The sequence below is a fragment of the Cyprinodon variegatus genome, unplaced genomic scaffold (assembly GCF_000732505.1).
Source record: "Cyprinodon variegatus isolate N-32 unplaced genomic scaffold, C_variegatus-1.0 Scaffold188, whole genome shotgun sequence".
Taxonomy (NCBI): domain Eukaryota; kingdom Metazoa; phylum Chordata; class Actinopteri; order Cyprinodontiformes; family Cyprinodontidae; genus Cyprinodon; species Cyprinodon variegatus.
The window spans coordinates 168,379-188,800 of NW_015150641.1; the positions used below are offsets into that span (position 1 = coordinate 168,379).

Here is a 20,422-nt window from a genome sequence, read left to right on the forward strand (position 1 = left end):
GACAATGATAAAGAAAAAATTTAAATATAATGAGAGTTAAGAACGGCCCTGACAAAAACAGACCACCAATTAATCGCCTTTGCAAAAAAAATAGCAAACTTTCTGTTAGCTATACCATATCCATTAAATGACATGGGAAAATACAAACACCTGTGCCACCAAAATAAATGAAATAAAAAAACTTCTTTGTGGCTCTTACAATGTATGAGCCAAGTACCCACTTTTGGTTTTAGAGCTGCAGGTTGCAGACCCCTGGTCTAACAAGTGAAAACCATGATCCACCTCACTTTTTAAATCACTGTTAAAGTTGAACTATTAAGGTAAAAAATGTAATTAGTCTAAGTTGCCAATCATTTGTGGTTTCTGTCACAGCACACATCATCAAAAGAAACTGATATAGTATTATGGTTCTAGTATCTTTAGTACAGGGCCTATAAGAGAGGGCAGGACTATATTTGACAGATTTTGACTTTTTACAATCCAATCCACAAAGCAGATGTAGAAGCCTTTTTCCCACATTCACATTTAGGGGAGAAGTAACATGTATTTTTAGTTACACCTATTCAGTTTTCCCACCAGTTGAGGTTGTCCCAGGTTTAGTGGTTCTCAGAGGCCATTTTGGTGTCAGATGTTTGTAAAGTAAATAAGCATATTAACCTAAGAAAGCTAAACAGCTAGAACATGAATAATTAAGACACACTGATCCTTGCTTCAAAGAGAATTTATTTACTTTTTTTACATGCAATGCCCCATTTCAAGAAACAAGTTACTCTTAATGCTGACAATATCTCTTATTTTATAACTCCTGTGTTTCCAACTTGTGATGATTGCGACCAGTGGGAAAATATACCATCTAAAAACTCAAATGATCCCAAACCAGTTTCAACATGAAAACGTGTTCATAGTACAGGATATGTTTGGGATATAGTGAAATTAATAGATTGTAAAATGAATGTGCAGCTGGCAATTCCAGGGCTACCGAGTGAGTCTTTCTTTCTTTCTTTCTTTCTTTCTTTCTTTCTTTCTTTCTTTCTTTCTTTCTTTCTTTCTTTCTTTCTTTCTTTCTTGTGAAGTAAAACAAGACATATACAATTTTTCTGACAGCACAGGTCCTTCTCAAAATATTAGCATATTGTGATAAAGTTAAATATTTTCCATAATGCAATGATAAAGGTTGAACATATATAGGTTGACTTTTTTGTATTAAGAATTTTTTTTTTTTTTATTGGTTGGATGAAATATGCTTATTTTGTGCGATAGGAATTTTGGGTTTTCATGAGCTGTATGCCAAAATCATCCTTATTAAGACAATAAAAGACCTGAAATATTTCATTTAGTGTACAGTGAATGTAAAATATTTGATGTTCAACTTTTATAATTAAATTACATTATGGAAAAGAATGAATTTTATCACAACATGCTAATATTTTGAGAAGGACCTGTATATTGGTAACAAAGTCTTGTAATAAGTGAGGTGATTCATGCCATAAGAACTTTGAGAGCTCACTGTTTTGGACCAAGCTGAAACCAAAGAAATTACCTGAATTTTTTTTTCTAGAATTATATTTTTGTCAATTTTTTTCATCATAAGGTAATAGAATAACTCTGCTTGGAAACAAAAATTAAAACCTTTTTGGCGTATTTGTTTTAGGGATGTGGCGCCATCTTGTGGCTATCTTTTAACACATTTGACGCAAATGTTTGTTTTTTTCTTTTTAATCAACGAAAAGTAAAGAGTCACCGCATCACAAAAACAAGCGTGAACAGGTAAAAAATGATTTCCTTGCTACTATTTCAAGAAACGGATACTGTAGGCGGAGTTACAACGGTAGCTAGTCAGTCTGACCTGTTGGGGGCGCTCTTTTCACCCAGACCCAGCAATAGGGAGCGGAAGTTAAACTGTTGTTCATCCGCCAGTGCAGCATCTTCGCAAACGAAACGATGGCTAGCAATGCTGGGAAACAAACCTCTAAAATTGTCACAAAATCATCTGCGGGGGGCTCTGCTGCTGCAGGGGCCGGTGGAGGACCCCCTGTTATCCCCCTTGCTTCTCCGCTGATGGGAAAAAAGAAGAAACCGTTCTTGGGGATGCCGGCCCCGCTGGGCTATGTCCCCGGTTTGGGCAGAGGGTGAGCTAAATTAGCGCTAAGGAGCTAGCTCAAGTACTTATGCTGCTATGTAGTTACATAAAACATTATTATTGAAACATATTTACAGTAATGTTGACTATTATGTGTACTTTTTTCATCTGATGAAGACTTTTTCGTTATCATAACAAATCCGACCCAATTGGAAACCAGATAAAAATAAAATGTATATATATATATATATATATACACATAAATATGTCCAGTAATTTGATCTACTGTCTTGTTTAGTCCGAATTGAAATGACCTAGATCTAGTTATACTTAAATAATAATACAAAATCTATTAATTTACCACAAGTCGTTTAAAAGTCTACAGGTTACAAGTATTTATCTTATGATTGTGCAATTTAAACATCAATAAATGTCTTTGAACAGGCCACTTACACTAGGTTTAAAAATGTGTTTATTTTTAACAGGCAGAAATATGATCCTATAAACAGAACAGTTGACATCATGCATGCATTTTATTTAACCAAAATGTTTTAAAAAATGATTTCATATCATGCTTTTTGCACTAGCCACCTTTGTTTTTATTATTTGACAGCTGGAAGGTATTAATCTGTATCTGTGTTCTAGTGCTACTGGTTTCACCACACGGTCAGATATCGGTCCGGCTCGTGATGCAAATGATCCAGTGGATGATCGTCATGCACCTCCAGGGAAGAGGACGGTTGGGGACCAGATGAAAAAGAATCAGGATGATGATGATGAAGACCTGAACGACACCAACTATGATGAGGTTTTTGTGGCTAAATTATTTGGTTTAGACTTTATTACCCTATTTGAATAATTCATTATTGAAATATAAGATGGCTCCACAGTGATTAGTGTACTTCAGTGGCAAACTGTTCCTGTAATTACTTTCTCATGTTTTATTCCCACAGTTTAATGGGTATGCAGGTAGCTTGTTCTCAAGTGGGCCTTATGAGAAGGATGATGAGGAAGCAGATGCTATATATGCTGCTCTGGACAAGAGGATGGATGAAAGACGCAAAGAGAGAAGGTCACTTCTGAAAAAAGAAAAAAAAAACTCACACTAAGAAAATGTGCCAATATTTCCCTAACGTTTATGGCTTTGATTGCATTTACAGGGAACTTAGAGAAAAAGAAGAAATTGAGAAATACCGTATGGAGCGACCGAAAATCCAGCAACAGTTCTCTGATCTAAAGGTGAGAAAACATATGACATACATTTTTTTATAAAATATTCAGAGATATATTCAGAAATATCTATATAAGTTCAGAGTGACTAAGGAAGCTTCAATAGGAAATACATAAATATAGCATTAAATTAATAGCATTAAATCTATAAATAAATGTACCATCAAATGATAAATATACTATTTATTTATTTAATATGTCTTTAAATAATTAAATGTTCCATTAAATTTTGAAATATAAAGTTAAATGAATAGATATGCCAATAAATAAGACATTTCTTATTTTTAAGAATTAATTTGTTTTTAAAATACATTTTATAATTTCACTAAAGTTATTTATTAATGTCATCTTCGCAGTCAGGTGATCATGAAAACATTTAAACTGTCAACTAGAGTTGAAATAATTAATTGGATTTATGGGGATTAGTTGATTATTGAAATTTACTAACTTAGTTATTGATTAATCGTTGACGGCAGTATAGAGACTCTAGATGACAGAGGAACCCATTCAGAGCAGTAATTATACCATAATAAAAAACCCAGAAACACTTCGCATTTAAGATAAAACCCCTTTTTCCTCAAGTGGACTAGCTTTAGGTTCACCTGGTTTAAATTCTTTTAGCTATCCGATTATTAAATGATCAATCAACAGATTAATAGATTATCTAAATAATCATTAGTTGCAGCCTTCCTTTCAACTTCACCCCTCAAACTCAGGATTATGTCTGCTTCTCACTAACATAGATAAGGCAGCTTCTCTCTGGTTTTCTTTTACCCTAAAGTCACATTTTTGCTGGAAAAGTTAAACATCGTTTCTAAAACGTGTTGCATTTGTTTACACGGTAGGTAAGCAACTATTACCAGTAGTTGGGTTAATAAATAGTTTATATGAGAGTGTGATCTGGTTCTATTCAGTGGGCGGGGCTAAAATTGATTCTGCAGAAGCTTGTGGGAGATCCCATCACACCAGACCATAGCATGCCTTCTCTAAAGTTCATTAGATATACTTCAGACCAAACAAGGGATATAGAGACTGGACTTGTTGCTCACTCAATGGGCTATAAATAAATATATAAATGTAACATTCTCTAGAAGTTATTTTTACCTTTTTCAGCAATAATATCGACTTTAGAGTAATAAAAAAAAAAAAAGAACAGAGGGGAAGTTGCCCTATCTTACTCAGTGAGAAGCAGCCAATCAGACATCAGGGTTTCTATGGAAGCGGCCCTAGTTCCGCCTCCTTGAGTTTGTTGGACATAAAACAGTAAAATTAATTCATGATGTTCTTCAGTGTAGAAACATAATAATTTATTAAATCACTTCTTAATTCACTTCTTAAAATTAAATTATTACATTTAATTGGGACCCATATAATTAATCATATATTTATAAAATTAAATCTGCAGTTATTTTCAGTTTTAATAAATTCATGGCACATTTAGATAATTATTTCAAGTTATTTCATTATTATTGTACCGTTGCACTCATCACACTTCATAGATGACAGGCTACAGAAAGCAGTGTTGCACTTATTTTGTTGTAGTGGTCCAATTGCCTTTCTTGTGAAATATAGTAGCTAGAAGTTGCATTTTTAAAGTTATGATTTAAATTAAAAAAATTTAATAAAATGACCAGTTACAACATCTGTCTGGACTAAAACCGATATGTTGACATTATTGTTTTGCATGTCACTATAATCTTATGTGTGTTTAATAACATGCTGTTACAAAGAAAATACTACACTGGTTCTCCCGGCACTTTAAAAAAGGGGAAAAAAAGAGAAAATGTCCATAATAAAACCTAGTTTTACCTTTCATTTTTAATTGTCATTTCTTTAGTTAAGTTTATCTGAGGGTAACACAGTGCAACTCCATCCTTTCGCTCATTCTTTAAATGCTTTTGTGAATAGATGGATTCTGATATTTTGAACTTTTTTTCTCCAATTTTATCTTTTTTCCCCTTAGCTCTGTTGTTTTATTTTACCTTTATCTGTCTTGTGATATGAAATCCTCCAGGGACAATTTTGGTTTATTTTGCCCTTAATTTGTAGAGGAAATAAAGCTATTCTACAGTCTTACTTCTTTGGATGATCTTTACCGGCAGTGATAGAGCTGATAAGCAAAACTGGCACAAGATTTCCTTTGTTCATTTTCTTGATTTATCCCCAGAGAAAACTGGCCGAGGTGTCGGAGGAGGAATGGCTGAGCATCCCTGAAGTTGGAGATGCACGGAACAAGCGTCAAAGGAATCCTCGCCATGAGAAGCTGACTCCTGTCCCTGACAGCTTCTTCTCCAAACATCTGAAGACCGGGGAAAATCACACCTCTGTGGATCCTTTGCAGGGGGTCAGTATTAATGAAAATACACATACTCTCAAATAAAAGGTGTCACTGATGATGTGTTGTAATTTCAATCAGCTCCAGCAGGAGTCAGGAGATCTCAGCGAAAACTGCACAGTTAGTGTTATTTGCAATGCCTTAAAAGAGACGTCCACAGATTGTAATGATAAAATATTCATTTTTGAATAAATCATAAAAAGGTAGCATTGGCTAGTTGGTTCCTGCATGTGCCTTTTTTTTAATACCTTACTATGTAGAAATGCAAACAAAAACCCACTTTGTTGATAAAAAACTTCTTTTAACACTGAATTCTACGTTTCTCATGTCATGTAGATATGCTCTACAAAAGTATTCCTACTAATGTTTCTGTTCATTATTACTGCTTTCTGTCTTTGCTAGCTTGGAGGTCTGAACACACCGTATCCAGGAAGTATGACCCCGGGTCTAATGACTCCAGGGACAGGAGAGCTGGATATGAGGAAAATTGGCCAGGCCAGGAACACGCTCATGGATATGAGGCTCAGTCAGGTGAGCTTACATTCACCTGATGTCATCCTGTCCCTGCCCTGCTGATTTGAAATCTATTATTATTATTTTCTGTTCTTGTTGACCCTACAGGTTTCAGATTCAGTCAGTGGACAAACTGTTGTTGATCCCAAGGGTTACCTTACAGATCTTAACTCTATGATTCCCACCTATGGGGGAGACATCAGGTAGAGAGCAGCTCATAACAGCAACTGATTAAACTGAATTAGTTTGAAAAAGACTTCAGTTTGTATCTTCTCTTTTGCTCCAGTGATATTAAAAAGGCTCGTCTGCTGCTGAAATCAGTGAGGGAGACCAACCCACACCATCCACCGGCCTGGATTGCTTCTGCTAGGCTGGAAGAAGTGACAGGCAAGCTGCAGGTGGCCAGAAACTTGATCATGAAAGGCACAGAGATGTGTCCAAAGGTGAATACTAAATCGATTGGAAAAAAGATAGATCTTGCATTAAAAGGTGACAAACCTATATAGTTGCATCAATAAGATAAATGATGTTTCACTGGTTACATATTTTTCATTCAGTAACTAGTTGAGACAAGCTAAGACTTGACATTGCTGCTTTAGAAAAGAAGTTTAGTTCTACTGCCCGTTTCTCCAAAGACCAGTTTTTCTGATCTGCTTTTCAACCAGAGTGAAGATGTGTGGCTGGAGGCTGCAAGGCTCCAACCTGGTGACACAGCTAAAGCTGTAGTCGCTCAGGCCGTGCGCCACCTACCGCAGTCCGTCCGCATCTACATCAGAGCGGCTGAGCTGGAGACAGACATCAGAGCCAAGAAACGAGTCCTCAGGAAGGGTAAGGTTACTCTTTATTTATCCTGAAGTGAAAAAATATCATCAAACTCACTCTGCCCATTTAGGTTCCTCCATTTTTGGAAATATGTTGTTGTTATGAGGTTCATGCACCTTTCTGACTATGCTTTTGTGTGAATGAGTTTAATTCTGGTGCCAAGAGAAAGACACTAATTTCTGAAGGGCTAAAATTCAAGGCCAGTCTCAATCTGTTGATTGTCTCATAAAATGGCCCACACAAAGCTATCAGAGTAACGTTTGGCAGCTGTGTTGCTGGCTTGTCTTCAAGGCCAGGCCCCGCATTCAGCCATGGTGTCAATGCCCCAACACACACTTGCACGCACAGGCACACATGCACCAGTGTTTCCCAGCAGCATACTCCACTGACAGAGATGGATCGAAGTTGTCTCTGAGGAGGAACTTACTCCGCCTCTACATGTTTGAATGCCTCTGTTCTACTTTCCCCTATTATGTACTTGATACTTCTTTTTCTGCTTCCCACCCAGCTTGACTACAAATGCTCAATACAAACTGCTTTCACACATGAGCTGCTTTTTAGATTTGGTGATATGACAGCAAATCAGTGTGTGAGTTAAATTTCCTGAAGGTACATGTGTGACTCACATCTCTAACATGTTTGATTTGAAGTTCATTACATTGTCTCAAAATTTTAGTATGATTAGTTGTAGATTCAAATACCATCTGCTATGGCTGATTAAATAATCAAGTCTTAAAGTTCCCATTAAATGATATTTTGTCATTTATACGCCAGTAACTAACTAGTTGCATACAAAGTTTTTCTGAAGGATCCCCTCATTTTGCTTTTCGCTCAGTTTTTTAGTAAATTAAGCCATTTGTGTCTATTTACAATAAGAGTAGAGGTGTGATATTGTGCATGTGTGCAGGGGGTAAACCAGGAAGTGGCCTGCTGATGGCAGTTAGCTCCTCCCACAGAAGTGTGAAAACTATAAATGAATGTCTAAGATCCAGTGGGATAACACTCAAATATATATTTTTAAGGGATGAGATATGAGCAGGATACAATATGAATGTATTACATCACTGAAGCAGAAGCTTTTTTTTCAAGATATTTTTTTTTAATAATCATATAATGTGGCTCGCCACCTTAAAGCTTTTTGGGTTCTACATTTTGGTTTAAGTTACATTCAAAGGTACACATTACTCATCTGACTGGATGAGGGAAGTTCGCTTTAATCTGTAGTAATGTAAAAGTTACTGTTTTCCTACATTTGACACAACAAAGTAATTTTGTTTTTATAAAGTGCAATAAAAAACCCTTAGAGTACAAAGTGCTGTACAGTGCAATAAACATCAAGAAAAGAATTATAAGAACTAATAGTAAAAACAAGAAATAGAAGCTAAAATAAAAGATTCATCCAAGGAACATTTGTGGGATAAATAATAATAAAAACAACCATCTAGTCATAAATAAACACTAACAAAGTCCACAGTGAATAAATGGGTCTTAAGAGACGTCTGATGTGGGAGGGCCGGTCATTCCATAACTTGGACCCCAACACAACCAAGACCAATCCTTTCTTAGATCTGGTTCTGTGTACACTCAGTCAGCTGATCAGCACACGCCAGACTTGTAGGGTGTGTAGGAATAAAAAACAAAAAAGTAAACATTTAAAAATCAAATGAAATTTTTTTTTTAGCCATTAGAAGTGCCTTGGCATCAAATACAAGAATTTCCAAAATCTAATATAATCAGATTTTCTTGTGCCAGTTCAAAGATGTGCTGCTGAATTTTATGTCCTCTTCAAATGAGTGATAATAGAATTATTAATCCCAGCATTAAAGGGTGTAATACTAGTCCAGCTGAGTGGTAATAAAGGCATGGATTACTTAAATTGTCGCGGATGGAAAAAAGATAATCCTTTCATTGCCTTTATCTGGCTATTAAATCTAAAGCTTCTGTTAATTTTGACTTCTAAATTTATGGATATATATCCTGGATTTATATCCAGGAAACTAGAGGTGTAGGGCAAACTGAAAACCTTTACCTCAATTGACTCCTAATTAAAACTCAAAGGTCGCCCAAGCCCAAAGATCATCAAGGCAGTCCTGTAAGTGTTAGTCTAAGGAGGCACCCTCCTTGTGAAGAGGCAGGTAAATCTGTGCGTCATCCACATAATGATGAAGATGTATAACAAACAAGGCAAAGAGGAAGCAGGTTAAGAGAAAATAGACGTAGGACTGAACCCTGAGGAACTCCACCTGAGACAAATAGGACCTAAACCACTTCAGAGCCACACTGCTTAATCTCACCCTCTGCTCTAAACATGTTAGTTGTAAAGCTACAGGAATAACACAGTCACCAGAATTAGAAGCTAAACAAATTTAAAGATCTGAAAATGATGGACTCATTGTTTTGAAAAGTTTTAAATCCTGACTGAAACAATTTCAATAATGTTACGTTGTTCTGAAAATTCTTTGACTGTAAATGTATTTTTATCAAAGGCCCTTTGACATAAAAAGCTGTTTAGCAAATGGTGTGAAATTACCCAATACTGTGGGATTCAAATAGTTTTTTTTTTTATTAGTTGTTGCACCACATCATCTGTGTTGCAGGGAGGAAACCAAAGGTTAAGCGTCTTTTTTTTTAAATTGCAAGGACATATGGCTCAGCAGGTTTAAAATGGGGAAGAAAACCTCTTTAAAGTGTAACTTGCCCCAAAATCCACCCCTTTTTTTTTTTTACATTTAAGCCATACGAACTGGGTTGACGGTGTGTCGTCTTACCCAGTTTGGTGGGTGAATTTACCTATTGGTACAAACCAGACATGCTGGCACACGCCTACGTCACAGGTACATGTGTTCATCATCATAGTCCCGTGTTTGGGTATTAAAACAACTCACTCAAACTTGCACCTCCATGGCGAGTCATCTTGTTCTCCGCTGCCTCGGCAGCATCGACCATGAGCATCGCAGAGTCAGCGCCTTGAAGCATGTGATCTGGACAGCTATCTTCTGCAGCCGGGATTTTGGCTTAAATGTTTTAAAGGTCGCAGGGGGGAGGAAAGCAGACGAAGAGGTCATGCATGGAAGGTATAAAAGAGTCCTTTTTAGACTTAAAAAAAAAAAAGAAGGAAATCGTCAAGGATGGCAGGATCCTCTAAATGAAACTCGAGGGATTCGGAGATTACAAAGAACCCTTTGCTTATGCAAAAGAAGGTCAGAGAAATGTTTACTTTTTGTAATCCTTCTTTCATTAAGGTAGAAACGCTCTTTGATTAAGTTGTCTGACTGAATGAAGATCTGTCTTTTAATAGACTGATGCCAATATAGCCTTGTTCACATGTGTACACTGTTTAATATGTTGTGTTCATACTTGTCTTCCCCAGCTTTAGAGAATGTATCAAAGTCAGTTCGTTTGTGGAAGGCAGCGGTTGAGCTTGAGGAGCCAGAAGATGCCAGGATCATGCTGAGCAGAGCTGTTGAGTGTTGCCCTACAAGTGTGGAGGTATGTTAAAAAGAAAAAGTCCTAGCACCATAAAATACTTGATTTCCAAATAGTCTCACTCAAATCAACTGATTTCTCAGCTTAATCTGCTTTTAATGGCACCTGTCTTGTTAATTGAACGCACATTGCAGATGTTGTAAAGCAATATCAGTCTTCAGAGGTGCTACTGTTAGTGAATGAAATTACTTAACTATGTGTGGAGGGATTGGAAAAGAAAAACTTTAATACCAGTGTCAATACCAGCATCTCCATTTTAATTTGCCTCTACAGGTACTAGCCACATTTCCACAGATTTTAACATGTAATTAATTTTTTTTTTCATTAGCTTTGGCTGGCTCTGGCCCGTTTAGAAACATACGAGAACGCACGGCGCGTCTTGAATAAAGCTCGAGAAAATATCCCCACCGATCGCCACATCTGGATCACTGCCGCCAAGTTGGAGGAGGCCAACGGCAACACTCAGATGGTGGAGAAGATCATCGACAGAGCCATCACGTCTCTACGGGCCAACGGTGTGGAAATCAACAGAGAGCAGTGGATACAGGTCTGTTGGCCACAATATACGTCTAATGAAACGCAGGGCTCGTATTACTCTGCAATTTATTGTCTCCGCATTTGATTTGCTGTTTCATTCTGACTCTTCTGGTTTTATATATATATATATATATATATATATATATATATAAATAAATTAATTTTTTTTTTTGTTTCTCGTATCCTAAGGACCTTTTACAATGTCCAACTGTCCCTCAGTTCAAAGTAATAGAAACTATACTCATATTTTAGGCCGTTAACGTTGATTAAGTTGAAATAGATCTCTATACGTTTTTTTATTTCTTTTAATTGCATCAACTTAAAAACTAGTTTTCCTTCGGAACTCCAGACTACCATGTCAGAATTTGGTGAAAAATATCCTGACTGCTCCTTTAAACCTTGGAGAGGAACTCTGCCATGCTTGGATTCATTTTGATTTGACTGTAAGCCAGGATATTGGCTAAGTGCTTCTCTTCCACTTTATCTGAAAGCAAATGAATGTGCCAGCTCACTGAGTGATATTTCTATTCAGCCTTAGTTATTTGGCAATCACAGACTGTTGAATATCTTTTCCTGTAATAACTGGCCTTTTATATCTTGCTGCTTTTTTTTGTGAACTTCAACTGGCAGAAAAATAACCTTTTTTTTTTTGGTCAGTCAGCATCTTACCTTGTAATCCTCCCCTCTTACAGTAATCATGTGGGAATAGTCTATAAAGACAGATTTATTAAGTAAAACTGTAAGTCATCTACGAGGATGTTAATCAGTAACCAGGGTTTATCCCAGGATATCGGATATCTCTGTCTTGTAACACTTGTTCTGCTCAGACCAGGTGTGTAAATATTCCCTCCTAGATTTCCTAATAATTCCATTCTGATTACTAGATTAAAATGGGTGCCAGGAGTTCATGCCTTTAGTTTTTGAACATTCTTCCCTTTTCACCCAGAAGCGTTTCTCCATCTAAATGTTTCTACTTGTCCTGCAGGACGCAGAAGAGTGTGACAAAGCCGGCAGCGTGGCGACCTGCCAAGCTGTGATAAGGGCTGTCATAGGGATCGGCATCGAGGAGGAAGATCGCAAACATACGTGGATGGAGGATTCAGACAGTGTGCGTTTTTTATCTTCTATCTATCTTTTATATCAAGCATCTTATCTTTAAACAAAAAAAGATGTCTGGTATTTACAAAAAACTCATAATCAGTGTGAAGTCCGTTTAATGTGGAGTTTTATTGAGTTTTTTTTTCAGAAAAAAGCTTCACAAAATTTTTGGTGTAAACAGGGTCTGAAATGAACACTCGCCAACTGGGACTACATTTTTCATTTATGGAGTTAGATTAGAAACTAGAAAAGAATTACTTACACAACAGAGCATCATTTACCATAAGGCAAGTAAATGTTTGGACCAAAGTTGTGCTTCGGTCACGTCCTTTCATCTTTTATTTTGGCAAGTCTCCCCTCTGTTCCTCTTCTGTCTGTTCCTCTCAAGCCAACAGACAGAATGGTGTACAGAAAGCACCCCCCCCAAACACCATCGCTTAACAATAGCTCAGCTGCAAACAAACTGTGTTGGTATATAGTTGAAGCAACCAAGCCTTCTAAAAGACAACATGCTGATGAGGAGGAAGGCGAGGGAGGATCTGCAGCCCCCAGGGTGATGAAAAATTTTATTGAAAAAATGGCACTTTCAGTATGACTTTTTGACGACAGCCTCATGAATAATGATGTTGCTAAGCTAATGAGCTGCTCAGTGTGTAGCAAATATGCAAAAAATGAAGAGACATGATTAATTCATCACCGGTTTGTCATTATCCATCATTATCCACCCAGCTTGGTTCAGGGTGCGCCCAAAGAAAGAGTATGGACCTTGCTAACACCTTTAGTAGATGCCAAAGCAATCAACAGCAGGGCTTTTAGAGTCAACATTTTTCACCTCTTTTAAGAGCTACAAATAGGGGCTGAGAAGGATCTCCAACTCCACCACCAGCTTCCATGGAGTAGGCAGGATTTCAGGTGCCACCAAAGGATGTTAGCTGGTTATCTACATGGCATGCTGAATTGGCAGTCAGGAGAGTTATGAAGATCTGTGGTAAATCGAGCTAGAGCCAAAAACATGTCCCATCTATGGACAACCATGGTGATGGCCACACTGAGAGTATTGTTTAATTGTCCCTGACCTGGAGACCAAGTTATGTATCTAAATCTGTTTGCATTGGAGAAAATCTCCATTGTGTCATCAGTCCACTGTGAACAGATTTTTTTTTTCAAATACAGAAAATTAACCTTCCAAATAATCATTACCTGCATGCCTATAATGATGGTTGGTAAATCTCTAACCATTTGTTGAGTTTTTGTGTCTATTTTGGGGTTTGAACTTTTTTCCTCTTTGTTCTTTAGTGTGTGGCCCATGGAGCTTTAGAGTGTGCCAGGGCCATTTATGCCCATTCCCTGCAGGTGTTTCCTAGCAAGAAAAGTGTTTGGCTTCGAGCAGCGTATTTTGAGAAGAACCACGGCACCAGGTGATCAGATTTGTTTCCTCCTCTTAGTTTCTGTAGTTTCATAGTTATCTGATTGTCATTTACTTCATAATCTAATTGTCTCTGCTTTTATTGTCATAATAATACCAACTACATCTGTGCCTCCATTCACCCCTTTCAGGGAGTCTTTGGAAGCCCTTCTGCAGAGAGCTGTAGCTCACTGCCCCAAAGCAGAGGTCCTGTGGCTGATGGGTGCCAAGTCTAAGTGGCTGGCCAATGACGTCCCAGCTGCAAGAAGTATCCTTGCTCTTGCCTTTCAGGTGAGAACTAAACCAAGCAAAAGTTTCCTTGTAACATTCTGTTGTTGGATTTTTGGTTTCCTGTTCTTCCCTCCCTCCTGATCCCACATGCTCTCTTCCTGTCCCCTTACTGTTTAATCTAGGCTAACCCTAACAGTGAGGAGATCTGGCTTGCTGCCGTCAAACTGGAGTCGGAAAACAATGAATACGAAAGAGCACGTCGACTGCTGGCCAAAGCTCGCAGCAGCGCTCCAACAGCACGGGTGCGTTGAGCCAGTATTTGAAAGACAGTGGGGGAGTAAATAAGAGATATCAGAAGAACTGTCAGAAGGGGAGAAAAATTCTTAACATAACTCATTTTTTCAATAAAGAGCCTCAGTTTAAAATGATTGCCTGTTTTAAAAAAATAAACACTCCTGTATTAACCCTCTGTAGATCTTTCCAGTGACAAGTTCTTCAGAACTTACCTGATAATATTTCTTAGAAAGGTCCTTTTATTCATTTAGTGATTTTAAAAGCTATTACATAACCAATTAGGAGCTCATAACAATAAGATCATAAAAAAAAAATTAAATGCTCACTGAAAATCCTCCAAAGATTCGTATAAAAGAATTAAGGAACTCTCAAAGCCTCTCTGAACAAATGTGTCATCAATTTTGAATTTTTAAGAATAACTTATTAGTGATTCATCTCTCATTTGGCTTATACAAACATTCTGTCCTCAGCAAGTTCAGGCTTGCAGTGTTTCTTTACCAAACAGCCAGGAACACTCAGGTTGACAGATGCTCTTAGCTGAGCCCATTAGCTATCACCCTATCTATTTAGCCTGGCTGTATTTCCTTTTGATCCTTCATTGTAGGCTCAAAGAACTGACTTTTATTGTTGGCTGTTGTCATTCAGTTGTCAGATGAGGCCTGTTTATTGGTTAACAACTCAGTTGGGTTCTTAGCAAAGATATCAAATTATTTTATGATGTGGTTTTTTTCTGTTTTGTAGAATTTTGTTGATCTATGTCAAGTGTGATAGATGTTCTGTGGAAATGGGAGGGCATTTCATGGGAATGCATCTATCCTTATTTTCTGGCTGAAAATGATCTTTTCTCTGTACTAATCACAGGTATTCATGAAATCAGTGAAACTGGAGTGGGTGTTGGGAAATATAGAAGCTGCACAGGAGTTGTGCACTGAAGCCCTCAAACATTATGAGGACTTCCCCAAGCTGTGGATGATGCGCGGCCAGATAGAGGAGCAGTGCGAAAACATGGACAAGGCCAGAGAAGCTTACAACCAAGGGGTGAGGCAAAGAAAATTGTTACCATTTATTTCCCCTCTGCTTTTACAAAAAACTGTCTGTCTGATTACAGGGTTTTAAAGGGGTCTTAAAATGTCTCAAATCTGAAAATCAAATTTTTAAGAGATTAAAAAGTCTTAAATGCATTTGATTTATTATGTTTAAGTCCTTTTTTATTAATAGGTCCTAATTATCTTGTAACATTATCTCAGATGCACAGTAAAATGCTGGCATGACATGTAGGCGGCTAATCAGCCTGATGGTCCATGTGTGGAAGTAGAAGTAGTGCTGCCATCGTCATGGGGAAATACAAAGTTAACAACACTTGGCATCAAAGGAACCAGTTTAAGGCTTGGTTAAAGTCCGCCCAAAATAGTGACTTTGTAGCCAAGTGTATGGGCAGTGGAGTCACATTCAAAAAGGCTTTGTTAGCACTGTGAGTGGTCCGAGATAGACGACAGCCTCTAGCTCTGCTGCAGTATTAGTGCTGGTACTTCCATGCTGCTCGGAGACATAGAAGCTCTGCAACTGCTGTTTAAAACCTCTGAAGCCTTCATATAAGGACCTTCATTACATGCAGACGTTCTCCGGATTCTCCACAACGCCACTCGTACGGCTCGCTCCAAACAATGTGTGCTGACTCAGACATCGTCAAGTCATTTAAAAGTGGGAAAGATAAAACCGTATACAGAACCCACTTTAGACTAGCAGACTTTATCAGGAGAGAACTCACTTCCAAAGTGAATGGACTATTTATCTTCATGTTTGATGAAACTACGAATTCATCAAGCTGAACCAAACAGCTGGACCAACATGTAGGTTTTTGCAAAGGGATTTGTACTGTCCAGATACCTGTGAGCCCAGTTCATGGGGCTCATTACAGCAGTGCAAAGTAAGTAAATGTTGTATTTTTAAGAAACATGCGTACTTCCATATTAATCTTATTTAAGTATTTGGAAAAAAATCACTTCTTAAGTAGTAGCTGTCTGATCATAAAATCTGAATGAATATTAAAAAATGACCAATTCAGCTTGAGAAATGCCAAATCTATTCTTTACATCAAATTTATGAGCAGATCTTTACATTAGGTAATATATATTTTTTAGGGCAGCCCTAACAAACAGTGTATACTGTTTACTGTATCTTCACTTGACCTCCAAATGGCTTTGAAGGTATATTAGATAAGAAATAAGATGAAGATGATGTTTTTCTTGAACATAAAGTTTTAGTCTTTTTTTTTTGTACATTTTTGGTTGGGGGAAAAAAACCTTAGTTTTGTCTTCAGAACAGTTACACACAGTGGATTAAGATGCTATAATATGTACTCAACTAGAGTATCAATACTTCCTATTATTTGAGTAAAATGAAAATAAATTTAACTTGGTTCTCTGTCTCTGTATATCTATAGTTTATATTGCTGGGAATTTTTTTCTCTCCTGTAGTTGAAGAAATGCCCCCACTCTGTTGCTCTTTGGCTGCTGTTATCCCGTCTGGAGGAGAGAGTTGGCCAGCTGACCAGAGCCAGAGCAATCCTTGAGAAGGCGCGCTTAAAGAACCCACAGTCTCCTGAGCTGTGGTAAGAAAACATGAGTAGGACTGCTTTGTCTGGCTTTCATCTTTAAGGATCACATTTGCCCATAATTTAAACTTGATTTAATAACTGAAAATAAACAAATTGGAGTATTTTGCATCCTTAAGGCAAATTTATAAATTTTTTCTTGTTTTTATTTTTATTTTACATTAATACTGAAAGCCAGATTTCTTAAATAAGAAACATGTTCACCTGAAGTTGTCTTTCAAAAAAAAAAAAATCCCTTTTTTCTTTTTTTAACCAGGCTGGAGTCTGTCAGACTTGAATACAGGGCTGGATTGAAGAACATTTCCAACACGCTAATGGCTAAAGCCCTGCAGGAATGCCCTAATTCAGGTATATTTGTTTATATATTTGAATGCTTGTAATGATTCAACTTTTTTTCTTCAAATTTAGGAAAACCAGTTTTGTCAATATTTGTTGAATAAATATATAAATACATATATAATACATTTGCTAAACTATTTTTGCACATTTTAGTTGCATAAGAATTCAGAGTAATGTAAATGACAAAAGACAAAGAAAAGCACATTGTAGTGTCTTAAAGGTGATTGAATAATTAATTAAATGATGGACTGAAAACTTTATTAATAAATCTTAGATAGCAAAGTTAAACGCCACTCTAACAAATACATTTTTAATACTCCATGTTAGTGGACGATAAAAAAAATAAATGCTTCTTCTCCGTGTTTGGTTTTGGTTCTCGGTATGCAGCTTGGACTTAAACCAGAAGACCCGGGAGGTCTGGGCAGTTCATACACTGAAAACAAGTCTTTTGTTTTTTTGGGAGCTAAGCAGATTTTGTCTGCAATCGATAATGATCAATATAACCTAACCTTTATTTACTTTGGTCACACATGACCAATCTTTAAGTACAGAAAATACTAAACTAAAGCAGTCTTAAAATGAAATGTTCACTTCGTTTCCTCTAGAATGTCAAAGTCCCTTGTCAAATTTTTTTTTTTCCTTTCTCCATTTTTCTTGGTTAGGCATCCTGTGGGCCGAGGCAGTGTTCTTGGAAGCCAGGCCCCAGAGGAAAACCAAGAGTGTTGACGCTTTGAAAAAGTGTGAACATGATCCTCATGTCTTGCTCGCTGTGGCAAAGTATGACTGCAACTTTTCATCTCTTTGTCCTGTATTCTTCTAAATATTTAATAACTGCCTTAAAATTTCAGCTTTTGGAATTTTCTCATTTTATGAGATTTTTGACTGTTGTCATGTGTAAACTTGTGCAAACCTCAGGCTGTTCTGGAGTGAGCGTAAAATCACCAAAGCCAGAGAGTGGTTCCTCAGGACAGTGAAGATCGAGCCCGACCTGGGAGATGCTTGGGCTCTCTTCTACAAGTTTGAGCTGCAGCACGGCACAGAGGTACTGATCTAGATGAAAGATGGAGTTTTTCTACATTAAAGCTACATTCATCTGTTTAGCACAATAGAGATAAAAAGTACTATGGGCGTGTATTGTAAGAGTTTAACTCAAATGCTCTGCATCCTTCAGGAGCAACAGGAAGAGGTGCGGAAACGATGTGAGAATGCAGAGCCCCGCCATGGAGAGCTGTGGTGTGCCGAGTCCAAACACGTCGCCAACTGGCAGAAGAAGACAGGAGAGATTTTAGCTCTGGTAGCCAGCAGGATCAAAAATACATTCTAAGACTTGAAAGAATCCCTGGAGGACTCTGGAAGTCATCAGCCGAGCCAGGAACAGCTATGGACATGCTTGTTCTCTACCTGGACACACCCAGCTCTCGCAAAACTCATCTTTTTTGGCTTTGTTATTCTACAAAAAAATTTTTTTTTCAATCTCAGAGAATGATAATTTAATGTATGTCAGAAATCAAGTTCAAAGTTGTTACTCATCTGAGTACCGCTACGTAATATTCTATAAAAGCTAGAGAGTTTTTGTGAAATCGTCATTGAGTGACTTGGCTCCATGTGGTTTAAGGTCTTTTTTTCCAGACATGGTATTATTTTAGGCTTTTGTCATGTTTGTCTTTTTTCATAGTAAACACCCTCTCAAATTTACCTAAAAGGCTAAAGGTCTCCTCTGTTTTTTTTGTAGTTCTAAGATGTTCTTTCTGGAAAGCATTATACAGCCACCAAGGAGCAACTGCTGAGATATTTAAATATCAAGAAAAAGGAAAAAAAAAAGATTTAGAAATGATGGATCATTATGTTTATATATTTAAAATTTAAACTGGCTGGAAAATACACTGTTATCTTATTAAAATCTATCGAAAATCCTGCCTTAAGGAGTAAATCCTTATATTTAAAAATACATTATTTAAAGAGACATTCAGCACTGATGCATCTGTAAGCCTGTAGCTGATTTTCCTGAATTTACTTAGTTCCTGCACTGTGTCTGCAGATGTGACATCAAGCGCATCTGTTAAATGGGTCTAATCTAGCAAACAATCAAAGCGTTATATTCAAGATGGGGGAGTGATGGGTAGTCTTGGCCTAGTGATTAGAGCAGTGGGCTTGTGCTTGGAGAAGGTTGCAAGACCCAGTTCGATCCCTACAGTCTGCACTCTGGGTCCCTGAGCAAGACCCTTAACCCCACACTGCTCCCCAGGTGCCGCACAATGGTGGCCCACTGCTCCCTCAGGTGATAGGACGAATGCTGATGGGAATTTCTCCAGTGTGAGATTAATAAAGTTCAATTATTATGAATTTTGTAGCAACTCTTAAGCGACCGGCATCCTTCTTAACTCAGACACCAATGGCAACACCACTTAAGGTGGAAAAAAGTAAAAAAAATAAAATGGCATAATAAAGAATGCACAGGATAAAGTGAGCCACTCTAACTATGGGCTTTAAAAATGAAAGTTATGAGTCTAGTCATAAAAACAGACAGGGTGTCTGCCACATGTATTAAAGCTGGTAGTTGGTTCCATGGGAGAAGAGCCTGATGAGTAAAAGATCTGCCTCCCATTCTACTTTTAGAAATTCTAGAAACCACTAGTAACCTGCAGAATGAGAGCAATGTGCTCTGTTAGGAACATAAGGAACGATGCGATCCTTGATAAAAGATGGAGCCTTGTTATTTAGGGCTTTATACCAACCCAAAACCAGAAAAGTTTGCACGTTATGTAAATCGAAAATAAAAACAGAATACAATGACTTGCAAATCTTTTTCAACCCATATTCAGCTGAATACAGTGCAAAGACAACATATTTAATGTTCGAACTGAGAAACTTCATTTTGTTTTGCAAATAACCATTAACTCAGAATTTAATGACAGCAACACAATGCAAAAACGTTTGCACGAGCATTTTTACCACTGTGTTATATCGCCTTTCCTTTTAATAACAATCAGTAAACGTTTTGGGAACTGAGGACACCAATTTTTGCAGCTTTTAGGTGGAATTCTTCCCCATTTTTGCTTGGTGTACAGCTTAAGTTGTTCAACAGTCCGGGGACGCAGTTATCGTATTTTACGTTTCATAATGCGCCAAACATTTTCAATGGGGGACAAGTCTGGACTGCAGGCAGGCCAGGGGAGTACCTGCACTATTTTGCTACGAAGCCACGCTGTTGTAACAGGTGCAGAACATGGCTTGGCATTGTCTTGCTGAAATAAGCAGGGGCGTCCATGAAAAAGGCCTTCACAGATGTGTAAGTTACCCATGCCTTGGGCACTAATGCACCCCCGTACCATCATAGATGCTGGCTTTTTGAGCTTTGCACCTATAACAGTCCGGATGGTTCTTGTCCTCTTTGGTCCGGAGGACAGGACGTCCACAGTTTCCAAAAAAACAATTTGA

The 20,422-nt window shown here is 37.6% G+C and overlaps 1 protein-coding gene across 1 annotated transcript; it reads left to right on the forward strand.

The window, feature by feature from the left end:
• The first annotated feature begins 1,910 nt into the window (after window positions 1-1,910).
• Window positions 1,911-18,795, forward strand: prpf6 (pre-mRNA processing factor 6). Its single transcript, XM_015379278.1, has 21 exons — window positions 1,911-2,129; window positions 2,726-2,888; window positions 3,034-3,152; window positions 3,241-3,319; window positions 5,478-5,654; window positions 6,048-6,176; window positions 6,267-6,361; window positions 6,445-6,601; window positions 6,824-6,986; window positions 10,351-10,469; window positions 10,795-11,013; window positions 11,989-12,111; window positions 13,398-13,519; window positions 13,659-13,797; window positions 13,920-14,039; window positions 14,893-15,069; window positions 16,509-16,642; window positions 16,902-16,993; window positions 17,647-17,761; window positions 17,900-18,026; window positions 18,156-18,795. The coding sequence occupies exons 1-21, from the start codon at window positions 1,942-1,944 to the stop codon at window positions 18,306-18,308; spliced, it is 2,910 nt and encodes a 969-aa protein (XP_015234764.1). The 5' UTR covers window positions 1,911-1,941; the 3' UTR covers window positions 18,309-18,795.
• The last annotated feature ends 1,627 nt before the right edge of the window (window positions 18,796-20,422 follow it).